A 23,084-nucleotide genomic window follows, 5' to 3' on the forward strand; every position below is an offset into this window, starting at 1 on the left:
GAGAATTGATGCATTTGAGTTAAAGTGTTGGATAAGAATATTAAAAGTAGCACGGACTGCCAGAAGAACAAACAAATGTGTGTTGGAAGAAGTGCCACCAGAATGTTCCTTAGAGTCCAGCAATGGCGAGACTTTGTCTCTTGTACTTTGGACATATTTTCAGGAAGGACCAATCCCTGGAGGACATCATGCTTGGGAAAGTGGAGGATTAACAAAGAAAAGGAAGACCCCCAAGGAGACGGATTGACACAGTGACAGCAGTAAGGGGTTCAAGCATAAAAAAAATGTGAGGATGGTGCAGAACCAGGCAGTGTTTTGTTCTGCTGAACACAGGATCACCATGAGTCGGCACTCTATGGCATCTAATAGCAACGTGATAGTTGTTAAATGCCATCTGGTAGAGTTGGTTCCAACTCATAGTGACTCTATATAGGGTTTCTGAGCATTGGCTGGTGGATTTAAACCACCGACCTTGTAGTTAGCAGTCCAGTGCTGCTCCTACAGCACCACACCAGGTAGAGGCTCAATTAGAAATGCACCTGCTTTGGATTACTTGACTTCTGCTCAACCTACCCAGAATCCTGTGTCTTGGATGCAGGAGGGGCAGAGTCCCTTTCTCATACTTCCTCCACTACCTCTGTCCTTCAGTTTCCTAAAACATTCAAAGAAGCAGGTAAGCCCATATGGGCAGTAACACTCGGGCTTTCTCCAGGGAGTGGGTTTGGTTCAGTGCAACCCATCCGCTCTCCTAGAATAAACAGATACCAACTACTGATAGGAGAGCAGTATTGTCCTCTCAAGGGGAGGGTAGTACTTTATTTAATGGACTCTGTAATAAGAAAACAGGCGCTGCTCTTCAGGTAGCAGGGGAGGAAACAGCCCTGACTTTGACGGAGATTCTTGTGACCAGGAGGCAATGCCATGGGGACTGCTCAGCTCTCTGCCTTTGACTCGGACGTTCTCTCTTCTGCGTTTTGGCTTGAGTGAATTCGAAGAACTTGGGCAGTTCCGATGTACTCTGGGGGTAGAAGAAAGACAGCAGGTAGGAGAGGATGAGGAAGAGGGGCCAGGCCTTAGATGGGAGCTCCCCAGCAGATTCCTCCTCCCTGCAAGGCCACCCCAGATATATGAGAGCAACTTAGCTTCTGCTCTTGAGTCTGCTGGGAACCTCCCTTCTCTGAGCCTCACTACCACCCTGACTTAGTAGCCAGGTAACAAATATCAATGAAGTGCCTGTTTGTTAATGGGCAAGCAGGAGCTTGGGCTGCCCACAGGGGCCTTATTGTCTAGTGAAGGTGATCAGGAACACTATCTTTCCTTTTGACTAGTCCCTGGGTGGTGCAAATGGTTAAGTGCTTGACTCATTGACAAAAGGTTAGCAGTTTGAACCCACTCAAACACACCTTAGAAGAAAGTCCTGGAAATCTATTTCTGAAAGGTCTTGAAAACTCTACGGAGCAGTTCTACTCCATACATATGAGGGCACCATGAGTCTGCATCTGTTCTAAAGCAACTAACAACTCAATTCTTTCCTTCAATATCTCCCCACCCTCCACAGCCTTCTCCTTGCCGTGTCCCCTGGTTCACTCCATTGCCCTGCTTATAACCCTTCAGAGCACCCCACCCAAGAGAGGCCCAGGCCTTATATCTCCTCCCAGGCCTGTGTGGAGCTCAATTCTTACTTTTCCTGGCACAAGGCCTGACTCCCTGGCCTGCTTGCTCTTCCACAACCCTTCAGGACTGTGAACTCTGCTTGCAAGCCTCCCCAGACCTAGATGTGGCTGGATCCTTTCCAGTCCTTCTGCTCTAGGAGCCCACTCCTCACACCCACAGTCCCTCTGACTATTTACCACATTACCCTGCTTTACTTTCTTTCTAACTCCTATTGCCCTCGGATTGTTTTCTCATGTGCTGTCTGCATCCCTCCTCACTAGAACGGAAGCTCCAGGAGACAGGGACATGCCTGAATGCTTCCCTAATGATTCCAGAGCCCTGCACGTAGTGGGCACTAAACAAGTATTTGTTGAATGAATGGATGGATGAGTAAGTGGACAAATGAGAGAATCAACTAAATGAGCCTGAGTACCCTGAGGACTCTAGTCAAGAGGGGTCTCGGGAAGCCCTGGATGACCCACTGTATGGAATCTTACCTGGCTTCTCGCTCTTCGGTATGGGTGGTGTCATAGTTTTCTTCGGGGATTGACTATAACCAAATACAAAGGAGAGGATGGGGAGGTGAGGCCAGAATCCACTCAACAAAATGCAAGGTGACAAGAACAGGCAAGAGTAGCTCCTCCTAGACAGCCCCAAACTGTCTGTCCATGCTGCTGTTAGGTGGCCTTCCTATTCCACCCCAGGATGACTCAGGCAATTTGGACTCTATTGCTTCCTTGGTCACGGAGAACCAAGGCCCTGTGTATTACCATCTCTGGGGCTCTGTATTTTAACAAGTTCCCAGGGTCACCCAGAGTCCTACGGAGCTTTAGAGTCAGGTAGGCCTGAGTCTGAATCCCAGAGCTTTTGCTGGCCAGTTGAGTGACCTTGGGTAGGTCATTTTCTCATTGTAGAATGGATGCAATGCTGCCTCAATGGGCTGTAGGACGGACTAGAAAGATGTAAACCCCCTCCTCCCCCCAGCCAAGCCAGGCAAGCACAGGCAAGCTCCATATTTCCAGTTCTATTTATTGTTGATACTTTGACCCTCCTCAACTGCTGTATGAGGCCTTCCCTGATCTCCTGTCCCCTCATTTGCCATCTCTTTCTCCTCTGGCCATCTATCGCCCACAACAGGAATTTCTGCTTGCCCTGTGTTAGCACTAGCTCTCTGCCTATATATTCCCACAGACAGGTCACAGCCAGCCACCTCTGACCTTGGGACTTTGAGTCTGGTCTGGCCCAGTAGTCTTCCATCAAAGTGGTGGGTTTGGAGCCACCACCAAATTCTCTTCTCTGGGTCCCAGTATCCCTCACCTGGGAGCAGCTCTGGGAACAGGGGGGTGGGCGGCAGAGTGAAGCCCACCTGTAGGAGGACTGTTGCTTCTCCTGAGGTGATTCTTGAACTTCTTGAAGTTGGTTCAAAAGTTTCTGTGTAGGGATCGAGACCAGGGGCTGGGGGAGAAGCTGAGCTACAGCTGTCTGCAGGAGTCCCAGTGCCAGGTCCTTCTCTGAAAGCACAGGCCCCGGCAGTCTCAGGACAAGACCCAAGGGTACTCTGCCTAGCCTTGGATGGAGCAGGGAGCTGCACTTCTGCCCAGAGGGTGCTATGGGGGACCCTCTATTTCTTTCCTTCCTCTGTGTGCAGAGCCCCAGGGCCCCACAGCCCACGCTCTGCACAGTCCTGTGTCTGTCTTGTTCCTGTGTCCCTCTGGCCTTCCTGAGGGGCTCTCACCACCCCTCACCCTCCCACTTACTCCTCTGCCCTGACCCCCATGCCCAGTGTGTGCATTCTGAGACCCATTCCTAGTTGCCTGCATTTACACCTGTGGGTCCCACGGCAGTGGGACTGAGAGCTATGCCCCAGCTGCCGAGGTGCATTCAGCATGAAGAAGGGGGCCCCTCAGGGAGGGCAATATACAGGAAGAGGGAGGGTGGCAGAAGAATGGTGAAGCCAGGTGAAGACACAGGGACTTATGCAAGGGCTAAAGGGGAGAGCGGTAAATAGCGACATATAAACAACCTGGGACAACAGTGTTCTGTGGGTAGACACACAGACAGAGACACAGGCTGAATGGGCAGGGAAGGAAGAGTGGGGTATATATATATATTCCACTCTTCCTCTCTACCCATTCAGCCTTTCTCTCACTCTCTCTCTCTCTATACACACACACACACACACACACACACATATAATTGTTAAGTGTTGTCAAGTGGTTTCTGACTCATAGTGACCCTGTATAGGGTTTCCAAGGAGCAGCCAATCTTTCAGTTCAAACTAACCTTTAAGTTCAGTGCATCAACTCATGTAACAACAATCACAATATATATGTGTGTGTGTGTGTGTGTGTATATATCCCACAAATAAAATGAGTTTGAAAGAGGATATTTGTACATAAGTATTTACCTTTCCTGAAAACACAACTGTGGAATGTGATGAGCATGTTGTTGTCGTTAAACTCATAACGACCCTTCAGTTCAAACCGACCTTGCAGTTCAGCGCACTCACCCACAGTGCCACACCAGGACTAATGTATAGGTTGGCAGTTCAAAGTCACCAGTCACTCCTTAGAAACCCTATACCAACTGCTCTGAATGGGATCACATTAGAAGTGGTCCCTGGCTCACTCTACTACCAGGATAGAGTGAGAGAAAATGTGGAACAAAACTCAAAGTCAGTTTAAAAATGACTGGGCTTATCAGAAAGAGCCTAGAGGAACCTGAGCTATGGCCCTCTACCACCTTTCGGGTCTGGAAAGGAACTCACCTTTGGGGTCCAATTTTCATCCATGCAGTAGATAGGTAGGTAGGAGGGACAACACTAGTAAGGTATACTCACCATGGAAGAGTCAATCATTCTAAATCAAAAGGGCAACATTTACCTAAGAACAAAGTTGAGCAGGGATGGGGAGGAGCATGGAAAGGAAACAGGAACCCCAGGGAGGAGGAAGCGAGGTAACTTGCTGCATGGAGGGGATTGCAATCAGTCAGATGAAACCAAGTATATGATTGGTTGAATATAAAGCTGATGATCTTGTCTGTGAACCTTTACTCAATTCACAATAAAAAGTTCTTTTGTTTTTAAAAAAAGAAGGGGTCCTCTGGAGGGTATGGGAGAAGGATTGCATGGAGGGGATTGTAACCATGGCAATGAGACAATATACGATAGAATGAATGTAAAACTAATGTTCTCCCATGTAAACTATCACATAATTCACAATAAAACATTTAAGAAAAAAAAAAAAGGGGGGTCCCTTCAAAGGAGAGGAGTCACGGAACCCCTGCTAAGGATCGGGGAGGAGGAAGCAGAGAAAGCAGGGCCCTTGGTGGCTGGAGCTGAGTGACATCAGAATCCACCGGAGAGGAGGAGGGGACCCTGTTGTGTCCTCACCCTTCGGGGGAGCAGAGAGTAACCAGAACTGGATAGCACTTAGCGAGTCTGTTTGCAGGATCTGACAGAGGAGCTCCAGGATCTGTGGGCAGGAGGAAGGTATGTTTAGTGTGCTAGCTGGCAGGTTCAGCCAAGAGCCCAAGTGAACCTGACTTCATAGGACCCTCCCCACAACAGTCCTTGCCTGCCCCCTGCAAGGATGTGTCTCTCACAACAGCCCTAGAGGAAACTTCTTGACTGCCCGCCAGACAGATGAACACTGGAGGTCTCAAGAGAGGCAGTCTTGTAGCAGGACCAGGCCTCAGAAGCCAGATATATGGACCTCTCACCCCTTGAGGACTCTCCCTGAAACCCCTCATTCAGATGGCAATGTCAGAACTGTCAGGGGGCCGCCCCTTAGAGACACACCGAGTCCCAAGTGCCCTGGTCCTTGGTGTGGGAATTTTGGGAACCTCACAGGTCTCCCCACCCTGAAGCTCCCCAAGTTTGGAAGTGTTGGCAAAGAGGTTGGGTGGTCCCAGTGGGTGGCCTGAAGATCAGGACTGGCCAGCTGTGTACACGGCTTGGCAGAGGGCGTCTTCCTGCAGTTCAATGAGTCCACTTGACTCCCAGCTGCCTTCTCAGCCTTTGGTATCTTTACTACTTCAGGGCCCGTTTTCCCCCATGCTGGCCAGTCAAGATCCAGCTGTCTCTTGGATGGGCTATGGGGGTTCCCTAGGCCAGGTGGCTGATGGTGGCAGTGGCTATGACTGGCTGGAAGTCTTGGTGGGAGGTGGAGCCCCTGGAGTCCTAGGAGAATGGGGTCCTTCAGCACTTGGCAGCCAATCTTCTCAGGACCCAGAGGGGCCTGTCTGTCCCCAGAAGGTCTGCCTTGTCTGTATGTAGCAGACTGGGAAGTAGGTAAGACCTGTCCCCAGACTAGCATGGGTGCCCACCCTCCCCCCCAGGTACCCACCCACTATAGTTACCCACCCTGATCTGCCCCTGGGCCCTTCTCGATTCTCCGCATCCAACTTACCTGCCCTGTGCCCCCTCCCCACAGGACCTGAGAACCTAATTCCAGGCAAGGTGAGGCCGCCCTATGATGGAGAAAGTACTGGGTTCTAGTACCAGCTTGACTGTTCTCTCTCTGGGGAACCTGGACCAAGGAATGTCACCTGGCAGGGCCTCAGCCTCCCCATCTGTGTTATGGAGACCCTAAGCCCTGTCTGCTCTATCTACTTCACTGACAAGTTTTCAGTCTCTAGAGCAAGTGTGGCCTGCAGGCTGTATGGTGATGGTTGGTAGTTACGTGCTGTGGAGTCAATTCTGACTCATAGGGACTCTATATAGGGTTTCTGAGGCTGTAAATCTTTACAGGAGCAGAAAGCCTCATCTTCCTCCAGTGGAATGGCTGGTAATTTCAAACTGTTGACCTTGAAGTTAACAGCCCAACTTGTAACCACTACATCCGCGAAATCATTTGGTCAGGCCCTGCCAAAGCAACCACAGTACCATAGGGGTGAGTTAGTTAGATACAGCAGGCTAATTTTTAAGTTGATAATTTTGTATGGCCCACGAATGATGTTATAAAGATCTAAATGACCCTTGGCAGAAAAAGCTTCCCCACCCTTGCTCTAAAGGAAGGTGTGGAGATGCTGGCTCTACGTCTGAGCTTTCCTGGAGAACATGTGTGCATTTTAACAGGGATCACTGATGCCTTAACTTGTGGGAATGAGCAATTTCAGACCTTGATGAGGGAACCTGGACATGGTAGAGGTGGGCTTTGTGCTCTGCCTAAGCAGAAGACGAAACTCTCAGAATGTAAGGAGACAAGGCTGGGACTAGTCTTGCAGCACTGTAAAGGTGCCGCATACCATTGTGAGAACACACTAGGCAGGTGTTGTCAGTCCCAATGCCTCTATTTCACCATGATACCTCCCTTCAGGAACTCATCAAATGGCAGAACTGAAACACAGCTTTGATAATGTGTTCATGCATCCCAGTTTGTATAGACCAGGAAGCTAAGGGGAAGGACATACACAGAAGGGAAAAGGTTACACAGAAACCTAGAGGCTCCTGACTCCCAAGCCTGGGATTTTTGAGTCTTAAAAAGTCTTAGGTAAAAGTCCTCCAGGGAAAGGCCACACCTTCCAGCAGTTTGCAGGAGTCTTGGGTGGGAGAGCTGACCTTCCCCATGTCTTACCAGCAGCTCCTGGTCCTGCAGCACAAAGGTCTGGACTCCGCCGTCTTGGCTAGAAGCGTGGCGGCGTTGACCCTGGCGGTAGGTACGGCGGGCAATGGCACGTGTGGAAGCTGGGATGAGCCTCCCAGTCTCAGCTGAGTACTTCGCCCCCTGCTCTCTCTGTGGCTCTTCCTTTGGCTAGAAGAAAAGTGGACAGAAACTCTAGGCATCACAAGAAGGGGAGGAAGAAAACATGGGAAGAAAATGAGTCTGGGTTCCATCTCCAACGTGCCATGCTGACTGTCTCTCCATACCAACACCCTCCCTCCCTCCATCCTGGACACAGCATTGCAGCACTGCCAGCGACCCGTTGTCATCTGGGTATCTCCGTCCTGGTCTGCACTGTCTCTTCAGCATCTCTGACGCTCTCCCGATGGAAAGCCCTTCTTTTCTGACCGGTCACTAACAAGTCCATTGTGACTTATGGTAACGCTGGGTGTGCTGAAGCAGAACTGTGCCCCCCAGAGTTTCCAGTGGCTGATATTTTGGAAGGAGATCACCAGATCTTTCTTCCAAGGCACTTCTGGGTGGACTAGCATCTCGAACTTCTCAATTGGCAGACAAATGCATTAGCCATTTGCATTATCTTCTGTTGTAAAAGCTCACTGTCATAGGCCAGCCTAGAATTGCCACATAGGGTTTCCAAGGCTGTAAACTTTTCAGATGCCACTATTACATCTTTCTCACATAGACTGCTGACCTGGTCATTAGCCACGGAGTGCTTAATCACTGCATCACCAAGGTTCTTCCCTTCTACCCTTGTAGAGCCACCACCATGAAGCTGATTCCCCCTCACAGGGACCTTCTAGGACAGAATCGAACTTTTCAGGATTCCGACACTGTTCATCCTGAAGAGAGCAGACAGCCTCCTCTTTCTTCAGTGGAGCAGCTGGTGGTTTCGAACTGCTGACCTTTCCGTTAACAGACAACACTTAGCAAGGTCTCCTATCCTCTTTGTTGTTGTTAATTGCCATCAAGTCGGTTCTGACTTACAGCGACCCTGTACAGGGTTTCCGAGAAGTAGCTGGTGGGTTTGAACCATCGACCTTTACAATTATCAGTCCAGTGCTTACTCTATGGAGTATGGAGCTTTGGGAGTGCTATGGGATAAAACGTTTGGCTACTAACTGCAAGGCTGGTGGTGTAAAACTACCAAGTAGCTCCTTGAGGAAAAGATGAGGCTGTCTTGCTTTTATAGAGAATTTCCGTTTTGGAAACTATATATAGGGTCGCTATGAGTTGATGGTATTTTAAGATAAGCACAGGACTTCAACCTCAAGGTTGACAGTTCAAGCCTACCAGCCACTCCTTGGAAACCCTGTACCGAGTCGCTATGCTTCAGAACTGACTTGATGACAGTAACAGCAACAACATGAGTTAATGACAGTGGATTTGGGGGCTTTAAACTAGCAAATAATTTTCCTGGAAGACAGCATCAGAAGTTTGAAATCTGGACGCCCCCTGGTGGTCTTCCTTCTTCCTGTGTTCCTCATTCCCTTAGCACGGGGTTTATTTTTCACATCTAAAATGGACTGGAGGGACAGCAGGAGAGAGCTACACAGGAGTCCTGGTGTGGCACTGTGGGCTAATGCGTCAGACTGCAAAGTTGTTTGAACTGCACAGTCGGTGGTTTAAGCTCACCAGCTGCTCCTTGGAAACCCTATACAGGATTGCTATGTGTCAGAATCTACTTGACGGCACTTAACAACAACAAGGGAGTGCGGAAGGAGCTCTGTTAGCATAGTGATTACAAATCAGGCTGCTAACTTCAGGGTCAACAGTTCGAAACTACCAGTTGTTCTGTGGGAGAAAGATGAGACTTTCTGCTCTCATAAAGATTTATAGCCTCGGAAACCCTGTACAGGGTTACTATGAGTCGGAACCAACTCCACGGTATATAACCACCACCACCCAAGGGAGTACAGTGGTTCTGTAGGACAAGCACTGGATTTTGAGGCAGAAGATTGGTGGTTTGAGGGAAGAAGTGGCTTTCTGCTTCCGCAAAGATTTACAACCCGGGGAACCCTATACAGGGATCACTGTGAATGTGAAGCGCCTAGACAGTACTGAGTAACAAACAGCAATAATACCCTGAGCTAAGGCCCCCACTACTCACATTAATTTCTAGCTCAGCTATGCCCAGATCCTTTCCAGCCTCCAGCGTGGCAAGGGAAACCTTCCTTTCTTTGCCTGGGAACCTTCCCACAGCCAGATTTCTGGGCACAAGGTCTGGAGGCTCTGCCTTTGCCATTCCAGTTAAGAGTGGTAGTATCCATATCCTCAGTTTAAAGCTAAGAAAACTGAAACCCAGACGCTTAGCTGATTGGCCGTGAGCCATGTCAGCCACAGAGACTGGAAGCCAGGACTCCCTGCCCTCCACTCTGGCTGCCCAACACAAGGGAAGATCAAGACCCAAAGGGCCAGGCCTGTCCTAAGACTGCGTCCAACCACCTTCAAGCTGCCCTTCAACTCTCTCTACTGTTTTATCACCAAATAGCACCAAATGAGGCCTTCCACTCTGTTTGAAAACCTTCAGTGTTTCCTGACTGCTTATGAGATTAGAGACGAAGCTCAGAATGTAAGGACAAGCTCTTATTCCCCATAGTCAAAGCCAGGCCTCCTTGCCATCTGGGTTCCCACTGCTGAGTCCTGCTATGGTGCTGTGGGATAATACACTGGACAGCAAGGACATGTGTGTTTGGGTTTAGTTAGAGCCACAAGGTCGGTGGTTCAAATTCACCAGTCGCTCCTTGGAAACCCTAGATATGGTCCCCATGAGTCGGAACCGAGTCGACAATACTTAACAATAATAGCAGCAGAACACTTACAATCTGCATTCTATCTTCCCCGCCCACCACATCCCTGAAAACACCCTGCATTTGCCAGTTTCCGGGCTTTTATGCCCCAGACTACATACATGTCAGCATCCACTTATATTTGAGGAGCCCCCAATGTCAGCCCTTCCATAAATCTGTCTTGAAATGTTTTCTCTCCTCCCTTGAAGCTCCTCTGTGACTCTCCTCACTTACATTCATGTTCATGGGCCCTCTGCTCCAGTGCCAAGGGCAGAGCCTCCATCAGCTGGGTTGAACCTACTCTGGACAGATCACATTAAAGGGATGCATCTCAGAGGAGCGCCTTTGTTCTGCACCCACCTCTTTGTTCTTCATTTCGTTCTCCTTGGTGAAGATGGCCACCCTGGAAGCCAGGTCCTTCAACTCTCTCTTCCAGGTCTCTGGGAAGAGGGGACAAGATCCTGCCAACTGCTATTCAGTGCCCCTCCTGGTGGCATCAGATGGTGGGAGGGATTTGGGGGAGCCCATCCTCCTTCCCAGCCTTCCTGCCCAGTAAGGGTAAGGGGCAAGGGTGGAGGACTGAGAATTAGAACATGTGTGTTTGGGTTTAGTTTCTCTAAGAGGAGCTGCTGCTGATGTCTTAGTTGTGGTGTTTCTGGGAGAAGCTGAAGAACATTTGGCTACGAGTGCCAAGGTGTGTATGGCTCAATCTACTTTTGACTCTTTTGAGTACTCGTAGCTAGGACTGAGATTCAGCAGATCTGGCTGCGCCCATTATTAAAACAGTGAATTGCTTCCTTCGTATCTTCCAAATCTCTCTGCCCTGCACTGGCTATGCCAGCCCCAGCCCAGAATCACCCTCCTCAACTTGACTTTCTCACACCCCACTATCTGAAAGGGCGAGGCTTAGCAAAGCAGAAAGCTCCAAACGGTTGCTCCAGCACTGCACCTGACTGCTCTGTTCAGCTGGATGGAGCCTGAGCATACAGGTCCCTAACATTTCTATCTATAGCTTCCGGTCACATGACTATTGCCAGAATCTGTTTATCACTCTTCAAATTTCTAAAATACAAGCAGGGAACTGTGGGTTGGGGAGCAATGCAGAGCTGCATCTTCTCAAAGAGATGAGGAAAAGAGTAGGGTCCACCACTAGACCCCACAGATATCAGAGCAGTAACCATCTCCTCCCACATGAGGCAGCCCTTGAGGAGAGATATGAACCCCAAGGGAGGGGGGTGTGGCTCAAATACCCACCAGAAGAAAGCCAAGGGTCCCGATTGGATTGTGGGTCTCCAATAGGGGCAGAGGTAGTGGGCATCCCCATCACACAGCTGGGTAAGAATACAGCTGGAGGCAAGCAGGTCAAAGAGGACTCGTCCCGGACAACACAGACAGGCTTCCCAGTGAGGTCTGCAAAGGGTTACAGGATGTGGGAAGGGGGCATGAGCAGACCCAAGAGTTATGGAAGGTGGGAGGAGGTGGTGGGCAGGGAGAGCAGTGTCCCTACTTTGTCTAGTACCCACCATCTATAGATCCTCAGAGATAAGAGAGGCTCCCAGCTCTAACCACCTAGACCAGTTGCTCATCCTACCCATTGGGACACTTGGCATGGTTAGGGGCAGGGTCCATTCAGGGTCATGTAGCACTCAAGCAGGGGTGAGATAATAACCCAGGCTTCCTGCGACCCCAGTCCAAGGGGTGCCTCTGGATTTCTATGGCAGGGCAAAGAACTGCTGGTATGAGCATCCAGGGTTGTTATTAAGGGCCATGTAGTCAGTTTTGACCCATAGTGACCCTGTGTAGGATTGCCGAGGTTTTAAAAAAATCTTTTGCAGGAGCAGAAAGCCTCATCTTTCTCCCTCAGAGTGGCTGGTGGGCTCGAACTGCCAACCCTGTGGTTCACAGTCCAATGCTTATTCTAACAATCCTTTAATATAAGGATGATGGGGTGGGGGTATGAAGAAGTCACAGTCACTGACAGGAAGAACAAGAGCGCAAATCACAGGGAACCAACTCTCGCTAGACCCTCTGTTGCCTGGGGCAAGACTGAATGCAGGGTTGCCTGGAGGAAGTGGTGAGGTTTACTCACAGAGACCCTTTTGGCCTAAGGACTGGGTGATTCCTACATGATGTTTGAAATAGTTAAGCTTTGAGGACAAGCATAGTTAAGGCTTAACACGAGTGCTCATATGCTCTTTGAAGCCCTGACCTTTTTTGCTTCCAGAACACCCTAGTCTGGCTTCTCCCACCTAGGGCTCAGTCCATAGTCTTTGCTCTTCCCTGTCTCTGTGGACAATGGGATGGTCTCATCCAGCACAACACTAACACTGTCTCTATTCCAAATCTGCACACTTGTATCTCTCCTGACACCTCCACCTAGCTAAGGGCAGGGACTGTGTTTGATTCCCTGTTGTATCTCCAGGAGCAAGAAAGCACCTCACCCAGAGTTCACACTCAGTAAGTATTCGATGGACAAATTGTCAAGTGGGTGAAATAGGCTGATTTAACTAACAGAGCCCAGCTCTGGGGCCGACTTTCACCAGTCTGGTTTGTAAGATGGGGGGACTCCTTCAGGAGTCAGACTTAGTCACTTGGCAGCTCTGTGTTCCTGGCCAAGTATACATCCTTTCTGAGGCCTTGGAAACAAGAGGTTGGGGGAAATACTCCTTTCCAGTTCTCAGATGGATCCATGAGCACTCTGTGCCCCCACCCCACCCCACCCCATCCCACCCCTCAGCAGCCAGACTCTGGAGGCTGGTCCTACCTTGGATGTGGGTTACGCGCTGGGGGTGGGGGTGGTGCCTGGAGAAGAAGGAGTGATGGCTAAGGCGGCCAAAGCGGTAGGCACCAGGGGTTTGGGGCTTGGAGCTCCTCACTGCCTCTTGGGTCAACTCGAAATCCACGATGCCTGGGACCATCAGTTCTTTCTGTGGCACACTGTCCTGGTGAGTCCTTGGCCTGGGCCTGGACTTTTTCTCAGTCTTCAGCTCAGCCTTGGGACTGAAGGAGAGAGAGGGTCACGGAGTTCAGAACTTAAGACAGAGTTCATTCCTTAGACACTCTGAAATCTGGTTTCCAGGTTTTCACTAAGCCCCACTGGTATTTAAAGCTCCCCCTGAATCCCTTCCCAGTTGATACAATCCAGTCTCAGGGATTGTTGTTGTTGTTGTTAAGTGCCTTCGAGTCGGAGCCGACCCATAGCGACCCTGTACAGGGTTTCCGAGGGTGTAAATCCTTACGGGAGTAGAAAGCCTCATCTTTCTCCTGCGGAGCGGCTGGTAGTTTCGAACCACTGACCTTAAGGTTCGCAGCCCGATTCGTAACCACTACGCTACCAGAGCTCAGGAATACTAGACCACAAAGTCAGTTTGAACTGCAAGGCTGGCAGTTCAAACCCTCCAGCGATTCTCAGAAATCCTATACAGGGTCGCTATGAGTCAGAATTGACTTGATGTCACTTAACAACAACAAGGATCCATTGGAGGAAACTCAGATAGAATTTCCCAAGGTCCCAGTTTTCTCCCTAGACAATCTCTAAAGTCAGAAAGAAGCCACAGACCCACCTATTCACCCAAGCACCTGAGGCTAGAGCAAAGGCACTTTTATACACCCCAGGGCCGGGGGGGGGTGGGGGGGCTGACCCCAGCAAGGATGTTCCCCCCAAGCCACGCTGTTGGCAGCCCAGGAGAAGCCAGCTGTGGGTTATTCCCCTCCCCCTTGCCTTCAGGGGCTGTCTTGGCCTGGACTCAGCATCCATGATCCAAGGCCAAGCCAAACGAGCAAGTCCTTTTCCCGTGGACACCCTTCCTAGGAGCTGACTGCTACAGGGAAGTTTCAAGTTCTTGTTTCCCTGGTGAGACGCCATCTCAGGTTCTCTGTCCTCCACTCTGAACCCCTTCCCCATCCTGAGGGTGTTGAACCTTTGCCCCTGGTGGGAAATCAAGGATGGATGCAAAAGGCGGGGACTCCCTGCCTGGGGTTTGGTGGCACCACCTGCCTGCTTGTGGTCTGTACGCCCGTCTCATGGAGACCCTGGCTGAAGGGAGGCCCTCTGGTGGAGAGTAGCTGGATTCTGGATATGCTAAGCAAGGCGTGCTGCCCCCGGACCCTCTGAGGACTTCGCTGACCAGGTCCCCGAGTTTTCTGATTCATTCTTGATTTGCCTCTAAGGGACCTGGGACTTAAAGAAATAAAGTAAACTTTCTTGTACCTGCAACTAATGGAGAAGACCCCCTGAGAAGCCGTGAAACTTCTACCCACCTGGCATCACACCCCCTCCCTACCAGAGAAGGGCCAGCCCATGACCTGTCCTACCTGGTGGGCCTAGAGTCCTCCTGAGAACCTACTGGGGCCGGCTGATGGTGGTGGAAGGTGAAGGAGGACTCCTGTCTTGACGTCCAGTGTTTTGTCTCCACCTTTACCCTCATTGCCCACCCTACCACCACCACCTCCTCAGTCATCCAAGAGCCTTACCTCATCAGCAGATGTTCTGCCAACTGAGTCCTCACCTCTGTCATCATTATAGGGTTTCTAACGGAAGCAAGACCAGTGCATTGAAGACCAGTGTTAAAGAGACTCACAGAGATGTGCTGGGAGTATATTGGCGAAATCTTGCAAAATTGAACATTCTGCATGCCACACCACCCAGCAATTTCTCTCTCAGGTATCTACCCAGGACAAACTCCTGCACAGATGTGTCTTTGTTGTTGTTGTTAAGTGCCATTGGGTCAGTTCTGACTCATAGTGACCCTGTATAGGGTTTCCAAGGAGCAGCTAGTGAGTTTGAACTGTCAACCTTATGGTTCAAACCGACCTTGCAGACCAGCACATTAACCTGCAGCACCACACATGGGGCTATTTATAGGCATATTGATAGTAATATGGCCTCAACTAGCAAAAATCTGGTGACAGCCCCAATGTCCAATGGTAGAAGAATGAATAAGTAGACTGTGTGACGTTCACACCAGGAAAATGAGTCACAGAGGCACAAAACAACATGAACCAAGCTTACAAATAAAATGCTAAGTGAAGTAAAACAAATTCCTGGAGATTGTATATGAGGCTTTTTTTTTTTTAATGTTCTTAATGAAATGTGAATTCACGTGAAAGTGTATTTTTGCTCATTTCAAATACATTTTTAATTTTCTCCCCTTTCTGAGGTATAACTAAAGTGCAATAAGGTATATAAAGCTTTATAAAAAAAGTTCTAAAGTAGGCAAAGTTATCATGGATATAGATAAGGGGGCTTCCAAAAGTATGTGACGTGGAATTAAAAGATAATGGGATTTCCACAAACTTTTGGAAACCTCCTCATCAGTGATAAAACTTTTAAAGAAAAGAAAGATGAGAAATTGCTAAACATAAACTTCAGGTAGTGCTTACACTTGAGAAAGATGGGGTAGGAGAAGAGCTTAGAAGGATGTGTGTTGTTGGGAATATTCTATTTCTTTGTTTGGATGGTACCATTGTTAGTGTTCAGTGTTGTCACTCTGATGTGACCCTGTGTAGGGTTTCTGAGGATTTAAATCTTTGAGGGAGCAGAAAGCCTCATCTTTCTCCCACACAGTGACTAGTGGGCTCCAATTGCAACCTTGTGGCTTGAAGCCCAGTACTTCTCCTAAAGAAACACAGTGCTCCCAGTATTAAATATATTATTCAATAATTAATTCAATGAGATGGATGCAAGATGATAGGTGTCAAAACCAAGAATTGTGGTTACTCTAAATCTGTGGGCAAGAAAAAAATCGACATCAATATCTGACTACCACATACACACACACACACACACAACTTAAGGGCTAAGGTGGTAGGTGCCAGGATGGAGTGGGACAGGAAATCAGTGCATTCTAAGAACTAAACCTCAAATCACAGAAGCACAAAGATGGGCCCTTGAGATCCCTCAATGCCATCACGTCATCAGGTTTGGCTAGGGCGGATCACCACTGCCTGCCTGACATCAGAAAAGGGAACCTTGCTGAGGTTCTAAAAAGAAAAGCAGGCTCTAAAGAGAAAAACAATGGCCAGGAAGCCCCAAACTCCTCTGCCAACAGGTAAAGGCACTCCTCGCTAGAACAGAGACTTCCAAATGCTTTTGACTGGGACCACAGTAAGAAATTCTTTGACTTCATGCCTCAGTTCACACATATATGTGCACACGCTTGTGTGTGTGCATAAAACCAACCAAGGGTGCCCTGAAGTAATCCTTACCCCTATACTACAGGTGATGCACCCTGATATTACGATCCTGGGTTTTTTTCTGTGTTCATTTTGTCAGTGTTTCCATTCATCAAATTGACTTTCTAAGCCACTAATGGGTCACAACTCTCAGATGCTGAGAGAGGGCAACAGGGACTCTGAGCAGAGCAGGCCAGGCCCCACTGTGGTCCGTCCCTGCTCTGCTGCCTTTCCCCTCTCTCTGGGCCCCCCAGGTAGCCAGGCACCAGCAGTCTGAATGCTCACATCAATCCGGAGACAGAGCTTCCCTCTTCCCTACTTCTGCCCTCTTGGCCCTTCCCAGTGGCCTGACTCTGAAACTCTTCCTCCCTGGAAGAGTTCTCTGGACTCACCAAGGAGCGTGCTCACTCTAGCATGTGTTGGTGAAGCCTTGCTGCCCAAGGGAGCAGGAGCAAGAGGGCAAATCAGCAAGAAGGTGCTTGGGTTCCTATGGGCAAGTCTGCCTGCTTTGTGACTGCACTGAGCTCAGCGGTTGCTAGGCTACCCCTTTGAAAACTCCAGAACCACTTCCCCGCACCCCTCTCCCTCACCCCCCACCCAGCTCATTTTTCCTTTGCCTGACTTGCGGTGGAGCTTCTCTCTCCCTCCAATCTGCCTCTCTGAGGAAACACGCAGTCCAGAATTTGTGATGGGGACCAAGCGAGAGAGCCAGAGTATGAGGCTGGTTTTGCCAGCAAGCAATAGCAAAGAGGAAACCTGGCTAAGTTCATTGGTCGGATTGGGTCCTTGCTCTGTCAGCCTGATCAGGTCTGGGGGAAGGTAGATGATGTCTGTGGAGGGGTCTGCCTGACAGATGCTGTTCATGGGGACTGGTTTCCAGAGGGATACCTCTTAAATGGAGAAGTTGAGATGAGACTGTTAGACAGGGTAGCTCAGTAGGATAAGTCTGGATTTTTATTTTATATTTTTAAGTTTTTATTGTGAATTGAGTGATTATCAGTTTTATATTCAACAAATCATACTTTGTTTCACTGCAATGATTATAATTCTCTCCATGTACCATCAGTTAACAGTATTTACCTCTATTCCCTTTATTTATGTACATACACAAAAATATATATATATATATATATTCATTTAAATGTCCAAAGGACACACTTTGCAAGCCAGCCTCCTGCCAGCAGGTGCACAGCCAACCTCAGTCCCTGGGCCTAGAGTCCTCAGCTGCTCTACCTATGCCATTGTCTGCCACCATCTCTGCTGTTGTTGCTTTTCTGGGTAGGATCTCACATTCTACTCATGCTCTTCCCTCCTGATGGTCCAGGAATCCTCTATTCCTGAAATGAAAGATTAACTACTCCCCCCTTTAAGTTGCACCTCTTCTACATTTACAGTTGTGGCATGCGCCATTAGTCCTGATAACAATTACTCACAATTGAATCATATAATCACCATCTTTCTCCATCCCTTCTCACCAGATCCATCTGGAAAAGAGGAAAACTATTCAGTGGGGATTCTACCTTACCACCCTCATTCTGAAACTAACCACACTCATAAAAAGCTTGTAAGCCATACAATTTGTATCTTTAAAGCCCCCCATTTTTGATAGCCAATGTCTAAGCTGTCCATCCCTATCAACCCAGTGCACTGAAGAACCAAGCTTGATCCTTGATATGAAGAATACTTCCAGTTCGGTTGGAATTTTGAGCAACTGCATCCATAAGCAAAGGTCCAGTTCATCAAATTGTAGCTATTTATATTTATATTTGTTCCCTGTATCAAACATCTTTATCTCCATCTGGTCAAGTTCTAATCAGCTAGCCATCCAAGCTAGGTCAAGTTTGGGAGTTCTCACACACCTCCCCACACTTCAGACCAGCTAGCTATTTCGCTTTCAGCTCCAGCCCCCCAAGGCTAGGTCAGTGTTCATGGGCTTGAAAGTTCACACATCTCCCTAAACTTCAGACCAGCCAGCCCATCTTCTTCTCTCTCTCATCTCAAGGTCAATGGGTGTCAATGGAACATGACCAAACTCAGCCCAGATCTTCATTGCTGCATTTCCCCCACTTCTACTCACACATAGACCAGTGTGCTCACCAGTGAGCACAATAGACTGCTTGCTCATGGGTTCCCTTTGAGTTTCAGTGTTCGAAGGGGGTTGTCCCTGATGGACTGACTTTTCTTGCCTTGATGGCAAATAGCTTGCTTGATATTCTAACAGCCAAATAGTCTGCTTTTTTTCTGCTGATCTTGCTTTCAAAAAGTATCTTCTGTTCTTCTAACTGTTCCAGATTGGTCAGCATGTCTTTTCAAGTGGGAATGTTCAACCTCAGAAGATTCTGGATGGGGCTCAGCATTCCACTGAAGGCCCCATAGTCCACTAAGGTTTCACAAGAAGCCTATTTCCCTGGGAAAATTTTAATTCTCCTTTTAGCTAATGTAATCAGTTATAGGCTGAAGATGGGCTTACAAACTTTCTGTAATCATAATTCTCAATATCATTTTCTATCACACTTAAATGGATATTTTACAGTAGTAGGCAAGGGACACCAATATACATAAGACAGTCAAGACCCTTCACATTTTTTCCTCCTTTGCCAGTTCAGACTATGTCTCAATCTCTGTATCACAGAGCACTGTTGTTCCAAGGTTGTGCATATATCATTATTTCCCTCTATCCCATTCAGCCCATGTATACTTCCCTAAGTCTTCCCCTGTATTGTCATGCATCTACCACACTCCTTGTGTATTGCCTTCCCCCTCCTTGTATATTGCCTTCCCCATCACATGAGCTATCATATATCTACCCCCTAATCTGTGAATTACTGTCCTCTCCTTCTCACCAGTGGTAGCCATCAAAGAATTTTTCTTTTAGTGTGGAATCTTTCCTTAAGCTTTTCCAATAATGATCTTATGCATTATTTGTCCTTTTGTGTCTGACTAATTTCACTCAGCATAATGTCCTCAAGGTTCATCCATGTTAAGAGGTGTTTTGCAGCTTCATCATTATTCTTCAAGGTTGTTTAGTATTCCATTGTGCGTATGTACCAAAGTTTATCCATTCTTCCATTGATGGGCAATTAGGCTATCTTCATCTTTTTGCTATTATGGATCCTGCTGTGATGAACATCAGTGTGTATATACCTATATGTGTTATGGCTCGTATTTCTTGTGGCTATATACCATATAGAGGAATTGCTGGATCATAAGGTATTTCTATTTCCAACTTTCTGAGGAAGTGCTATACCATTTTCAAGAATAGGAGAACCCTTTTACAGTCTTACCAGCAATGTAGGAATGTCCCAGTCTCTCCATATTCTTGCTAGTATTTGTTGTTCTCAGTTTTGTTTTGGTTTTAACTTTGCTGTTAATGTTAGTATGAGATGGTATCTCATTTTTGTTTTGACTTGCATCTCTTTAATGGCTAATGCCACCATTCATCTATCAGTTTGTCCTTATGTGTTGGCTTGTGTGTTACTGTGATGCTGGAAGTTGTGCAACAGGTATTTTAAATACCAGCAGGGTCATCCACAGTGGACATGTTTCAGATGAGCTTCCAGATGAAGACAGACTAGAAAGAAGGAGAGATGGACTATTCCAAATATTTAGTCACTGAAAACCTTATGAATAGCAGTGGAACACTGTCAGCACAAGAACAGTGAATATAGAAACATGATGAAGAGGACCAGAATATTGTCAGATATAGTGCCAGATGATGGGCCCCTCAGGTTGGAAGGCATTCAAAATACAACTGGGGAAGAGCTGCCTCCTCAAAGTAGAGTTGACCATGGTGACATACGTAAATGGAATAAAGTCCTTGGAACCTTCACTTGCTGATGGGGCACAACTCAAAATGAAGAGAGACAGCTGTAAACATCCATTAATACTCAGAGCATGGAATGTATGAAGTATGAATCTAGGAAATTCAGAAATTGTCAAAATGATATGGAATGCATAAAGACTGACATCCTAGGCTTTAGTGAACTGAAATAGACTGGTATTGGCCATTTTTATCTGACAATCACATGATTTACTATATTGGGAATGACAAATTGAAAAGGAATGGCATTGCATTCATCATCAAAAAGAACATACCAAGAGCTGTGCTGAAGCACCACACTGTCTATGATAGGACACTATCCATATGCCTACAAGGAAGACCAGTTAATGCAACTATTATGCAAATTTATGCACCAACCACTAATGCAAGTGAGGATGAAATTGACGAATTCTAACATATTCTTCAGTTTGAAATTGATCAAACATATATCCAAGATGTATTGATAATTACTGGTGAATGGAATACAAAGGTTGGAAACAAAGAGGAAGGATCAGTAATTGGAAAATATGGCCTTGGTGATAGAAATAAGTAGGAAATTGCATGATAGAATTTTTAAAGATCAATGATTTCTTCATTGCAAATACTTAAACAACATAAAAGATGACTATACACATGGACCTTACCAAATGGAATAGAAAGAAATCATATTGATTAAATCTGTCAAAGGAGATACTGGAAAAGCTCCATATCATTAGCCAAAACAAGGCCAGGGCAGACTGTGGAGGTAGTACATGATCAAGAACCAATGATATATCAATTGCTCATATACAAGTTGAGGCTGAAGCTCAACAAAATTAAAACAAGTTCACAAGAATCAAAATATGACCTTGAACATATTGCACATGAATTTAGAGACCATCTGAAGAAGAGATTTGATGCATTAGACTTTAATGTCTAATGACCGAAGACCAGAAGAGTTGTGGAATGACATCAAGAACATCATACAGGAAGAAAGCAAAAAGTCATTAAAAAGAAAGAAGGGACAGATCAAAACAGATGTCAGAAGAGATGCTGAACTTGCTCTCCAGCGTTGTTGTTGTTGTTGTTAAGTGCCGTGGAGTCGGTTCCAACTCATAGCGACCCTACACAGGGTTTCCGAGGCTGTAAATCTTTACGGGAGCAGACCGCCTCATCTTTCTCCCGCGGAACCGCTGGTAGTTTCGAACTGCTGACCTTGCAGCTCACAGCCCAATTTGTAACCACTACACTACGAGATGATAAATGGAAGAAATGAGGTAAGAGAGCTGAATAGATAATTTCAAAGGACAGCTCAAGAAGACAAAGGCAAATATTATAACAAAATATGCAAAGACCTGGAATTAGAAAACCAAAAGGGAAGAACACACCCCGATTTTCTCAAGCTAAGAGAACTGAAGAAAAAAAATCAATCCTCGAGTTGTAATATTGAAGGATTCTATGGGAAAAGTATTGAATGATGCAAAATGCATCAAAAGAAAATGGAAAGAATACAGAGTCACTGCACCAAGAGTAAATGGTCAATATTTAACCATTTCAAGAGGTAACATATGATCAAGAGTCAAAGATACTGAAGGAAAAAGTCCAAGGCTCTTTGAAGGCAATGACAAAGAACAAAGTGCCGGGAATTAATGGAATACAAATAGAAATAGTTCAACAAAATGATGCAGCACTGGAGGCACTCATTTTTCTATGCCTAGAAATTTGAAGGACAACTACCAGGCCACGTGACTGGAAGAGATCCATATTTGCACCCATTCCAAAGAGAGGTGACCCATTGGAATGCGGAAATTGTTGACCAATATTATTGATATTGCATGCAAGTAAAATTTTACTAAAGATTATATAAAAATGGCTGCAAGCATACACTGACAGAGAACTACCAGATGTTCAAGCCGGATTCAAAACAGGACATAGAATGATGGATATAATTTCTGAGGTCAAATAGAACTTGGCTGAAAGCAGAGAATACCAGATGTTTACCTGTGTTTTATTAACTATGCAAAGACTTTCGATTGTATAGATCATGACAAAAAATGGATAACATTACAGAGAATGAGTATTCAGGAACACTTAATTGTGCTCATGAGCAGCCTGTACAGAGACACCAAGAAGTAGTTGTTTGAAAAGAACAAGGGATCACCAAATGGTTTAAAGTTAGGAAAGATGTATGCCAGGATTGTATTCTTTCACCATACTTATTGAATCTGCATGCTGACCAAATAAGCTGATAAACTAGATTATATGAAGAAAAACATGGCATCAGGATTGGAGGAAGACTCATTAACAACCTGCGATATGTAGATGATACAATCTTGCTTGTTGAAAGCTAAGAGGATTTAAAATACTGATGAAAATCAAAACCATACAACCTTCAGTATGGGTTGCACCTCAGTGTAAAGAAAACAAAAATCCTGACCACTAAACAATAGACAACATTCTCATAAATGGAGACAAAGTTGAAGTTGTCAAAGATTTCATTTTGCTTGGATCAACCATCTACACTCACAGAAGCAGCAGTCAAGAAATCAAATTATGTATTGCATTAGGCAAATCTGCTGTACAAGACCTCTTTAAAGTGTTCAAGAGCAAAGATGTCAGTTTGAGGACTAAGCTGTGCCTGACCAAAGCCATGGTATTTTCAATAACTTCATATGCATGTGAAAGTTGGACAGTGAATAGGGAAGACCATAGAAGAATTCATGCATTTGACTTATGATGTTGAAGGAGAATATTAAAAGCACCATGGACTGCCAAAAGAACAAATCAATCTGTGTTAGAAGTACAGCAAGAATGCTCCTTGGAAGACAGGATGGCCAGACTTTGTCTCTCATACTTCAGATATATTATCAGGAAGGACCAGTCCCTGGAGCAGGGCATCATGTTTGGTGGAGGTTCAGAGATAAAGAGATAAAGAGGAAGGCCTCAAACGAGTTGGATTGGCCCAGAGACAGCAGCAATGGGCTAAAATGTAGCAATGATTATGAGGTTGGCACAGGACCAGGCAGGGCTTCGTTCTATTGTGCATAG

At 46.8% G+C, this 23,084-nt stretch overlaps 1 protein-coding gene across 1 annotated transcript; it reads right to left on the reverse strand.

Moving 5' to 3' along the window:
• Positions 1-932: 932 nt before the first annotated feature.
• TBATA (thymus, brain and testes associated) lies at positions 933-14,583 on the reverse strand. The gene is made up of 10 exons (XM_006835858.1): positions 14,537-14,583; positions 12,828-13,063; positions 11,318-11,473; positions 10,420-10,503; positions 9,089-9,096; positions 7,230-7,400; positions 5,045-5,126; positions 3,020-3,164; positions 2,151-2,203; positions 933-1,018 (listed from the first exon to the last, which is right to left on the reverse strand). Exons 1-10 carry the CDS (start codon positions 14,581-14,583, stop codon positions 933-935), a joined length of 1,068 nt encoding a protein of 355 aa, XP_006835921.1.
• Positions 14,584-23,084: the final 8,501 nt, after the last annotated feature.

This window comes from Chrysochloris asiatica, unplaced genomic scaffold, assembly GCF_000296735.1.
Source record: "Chrysochloris asiatica unplaced genomic scaffold, ChrAsi1.0 scaffold00020, whole genome shotgun sequence".
Lineage (NCBI taxonomy): Eukaryota > Metazoa > Chordata > Mammalia > Afrosoricida > Chrysochloridae > Chrysochloris > Chrysochloris asiatica.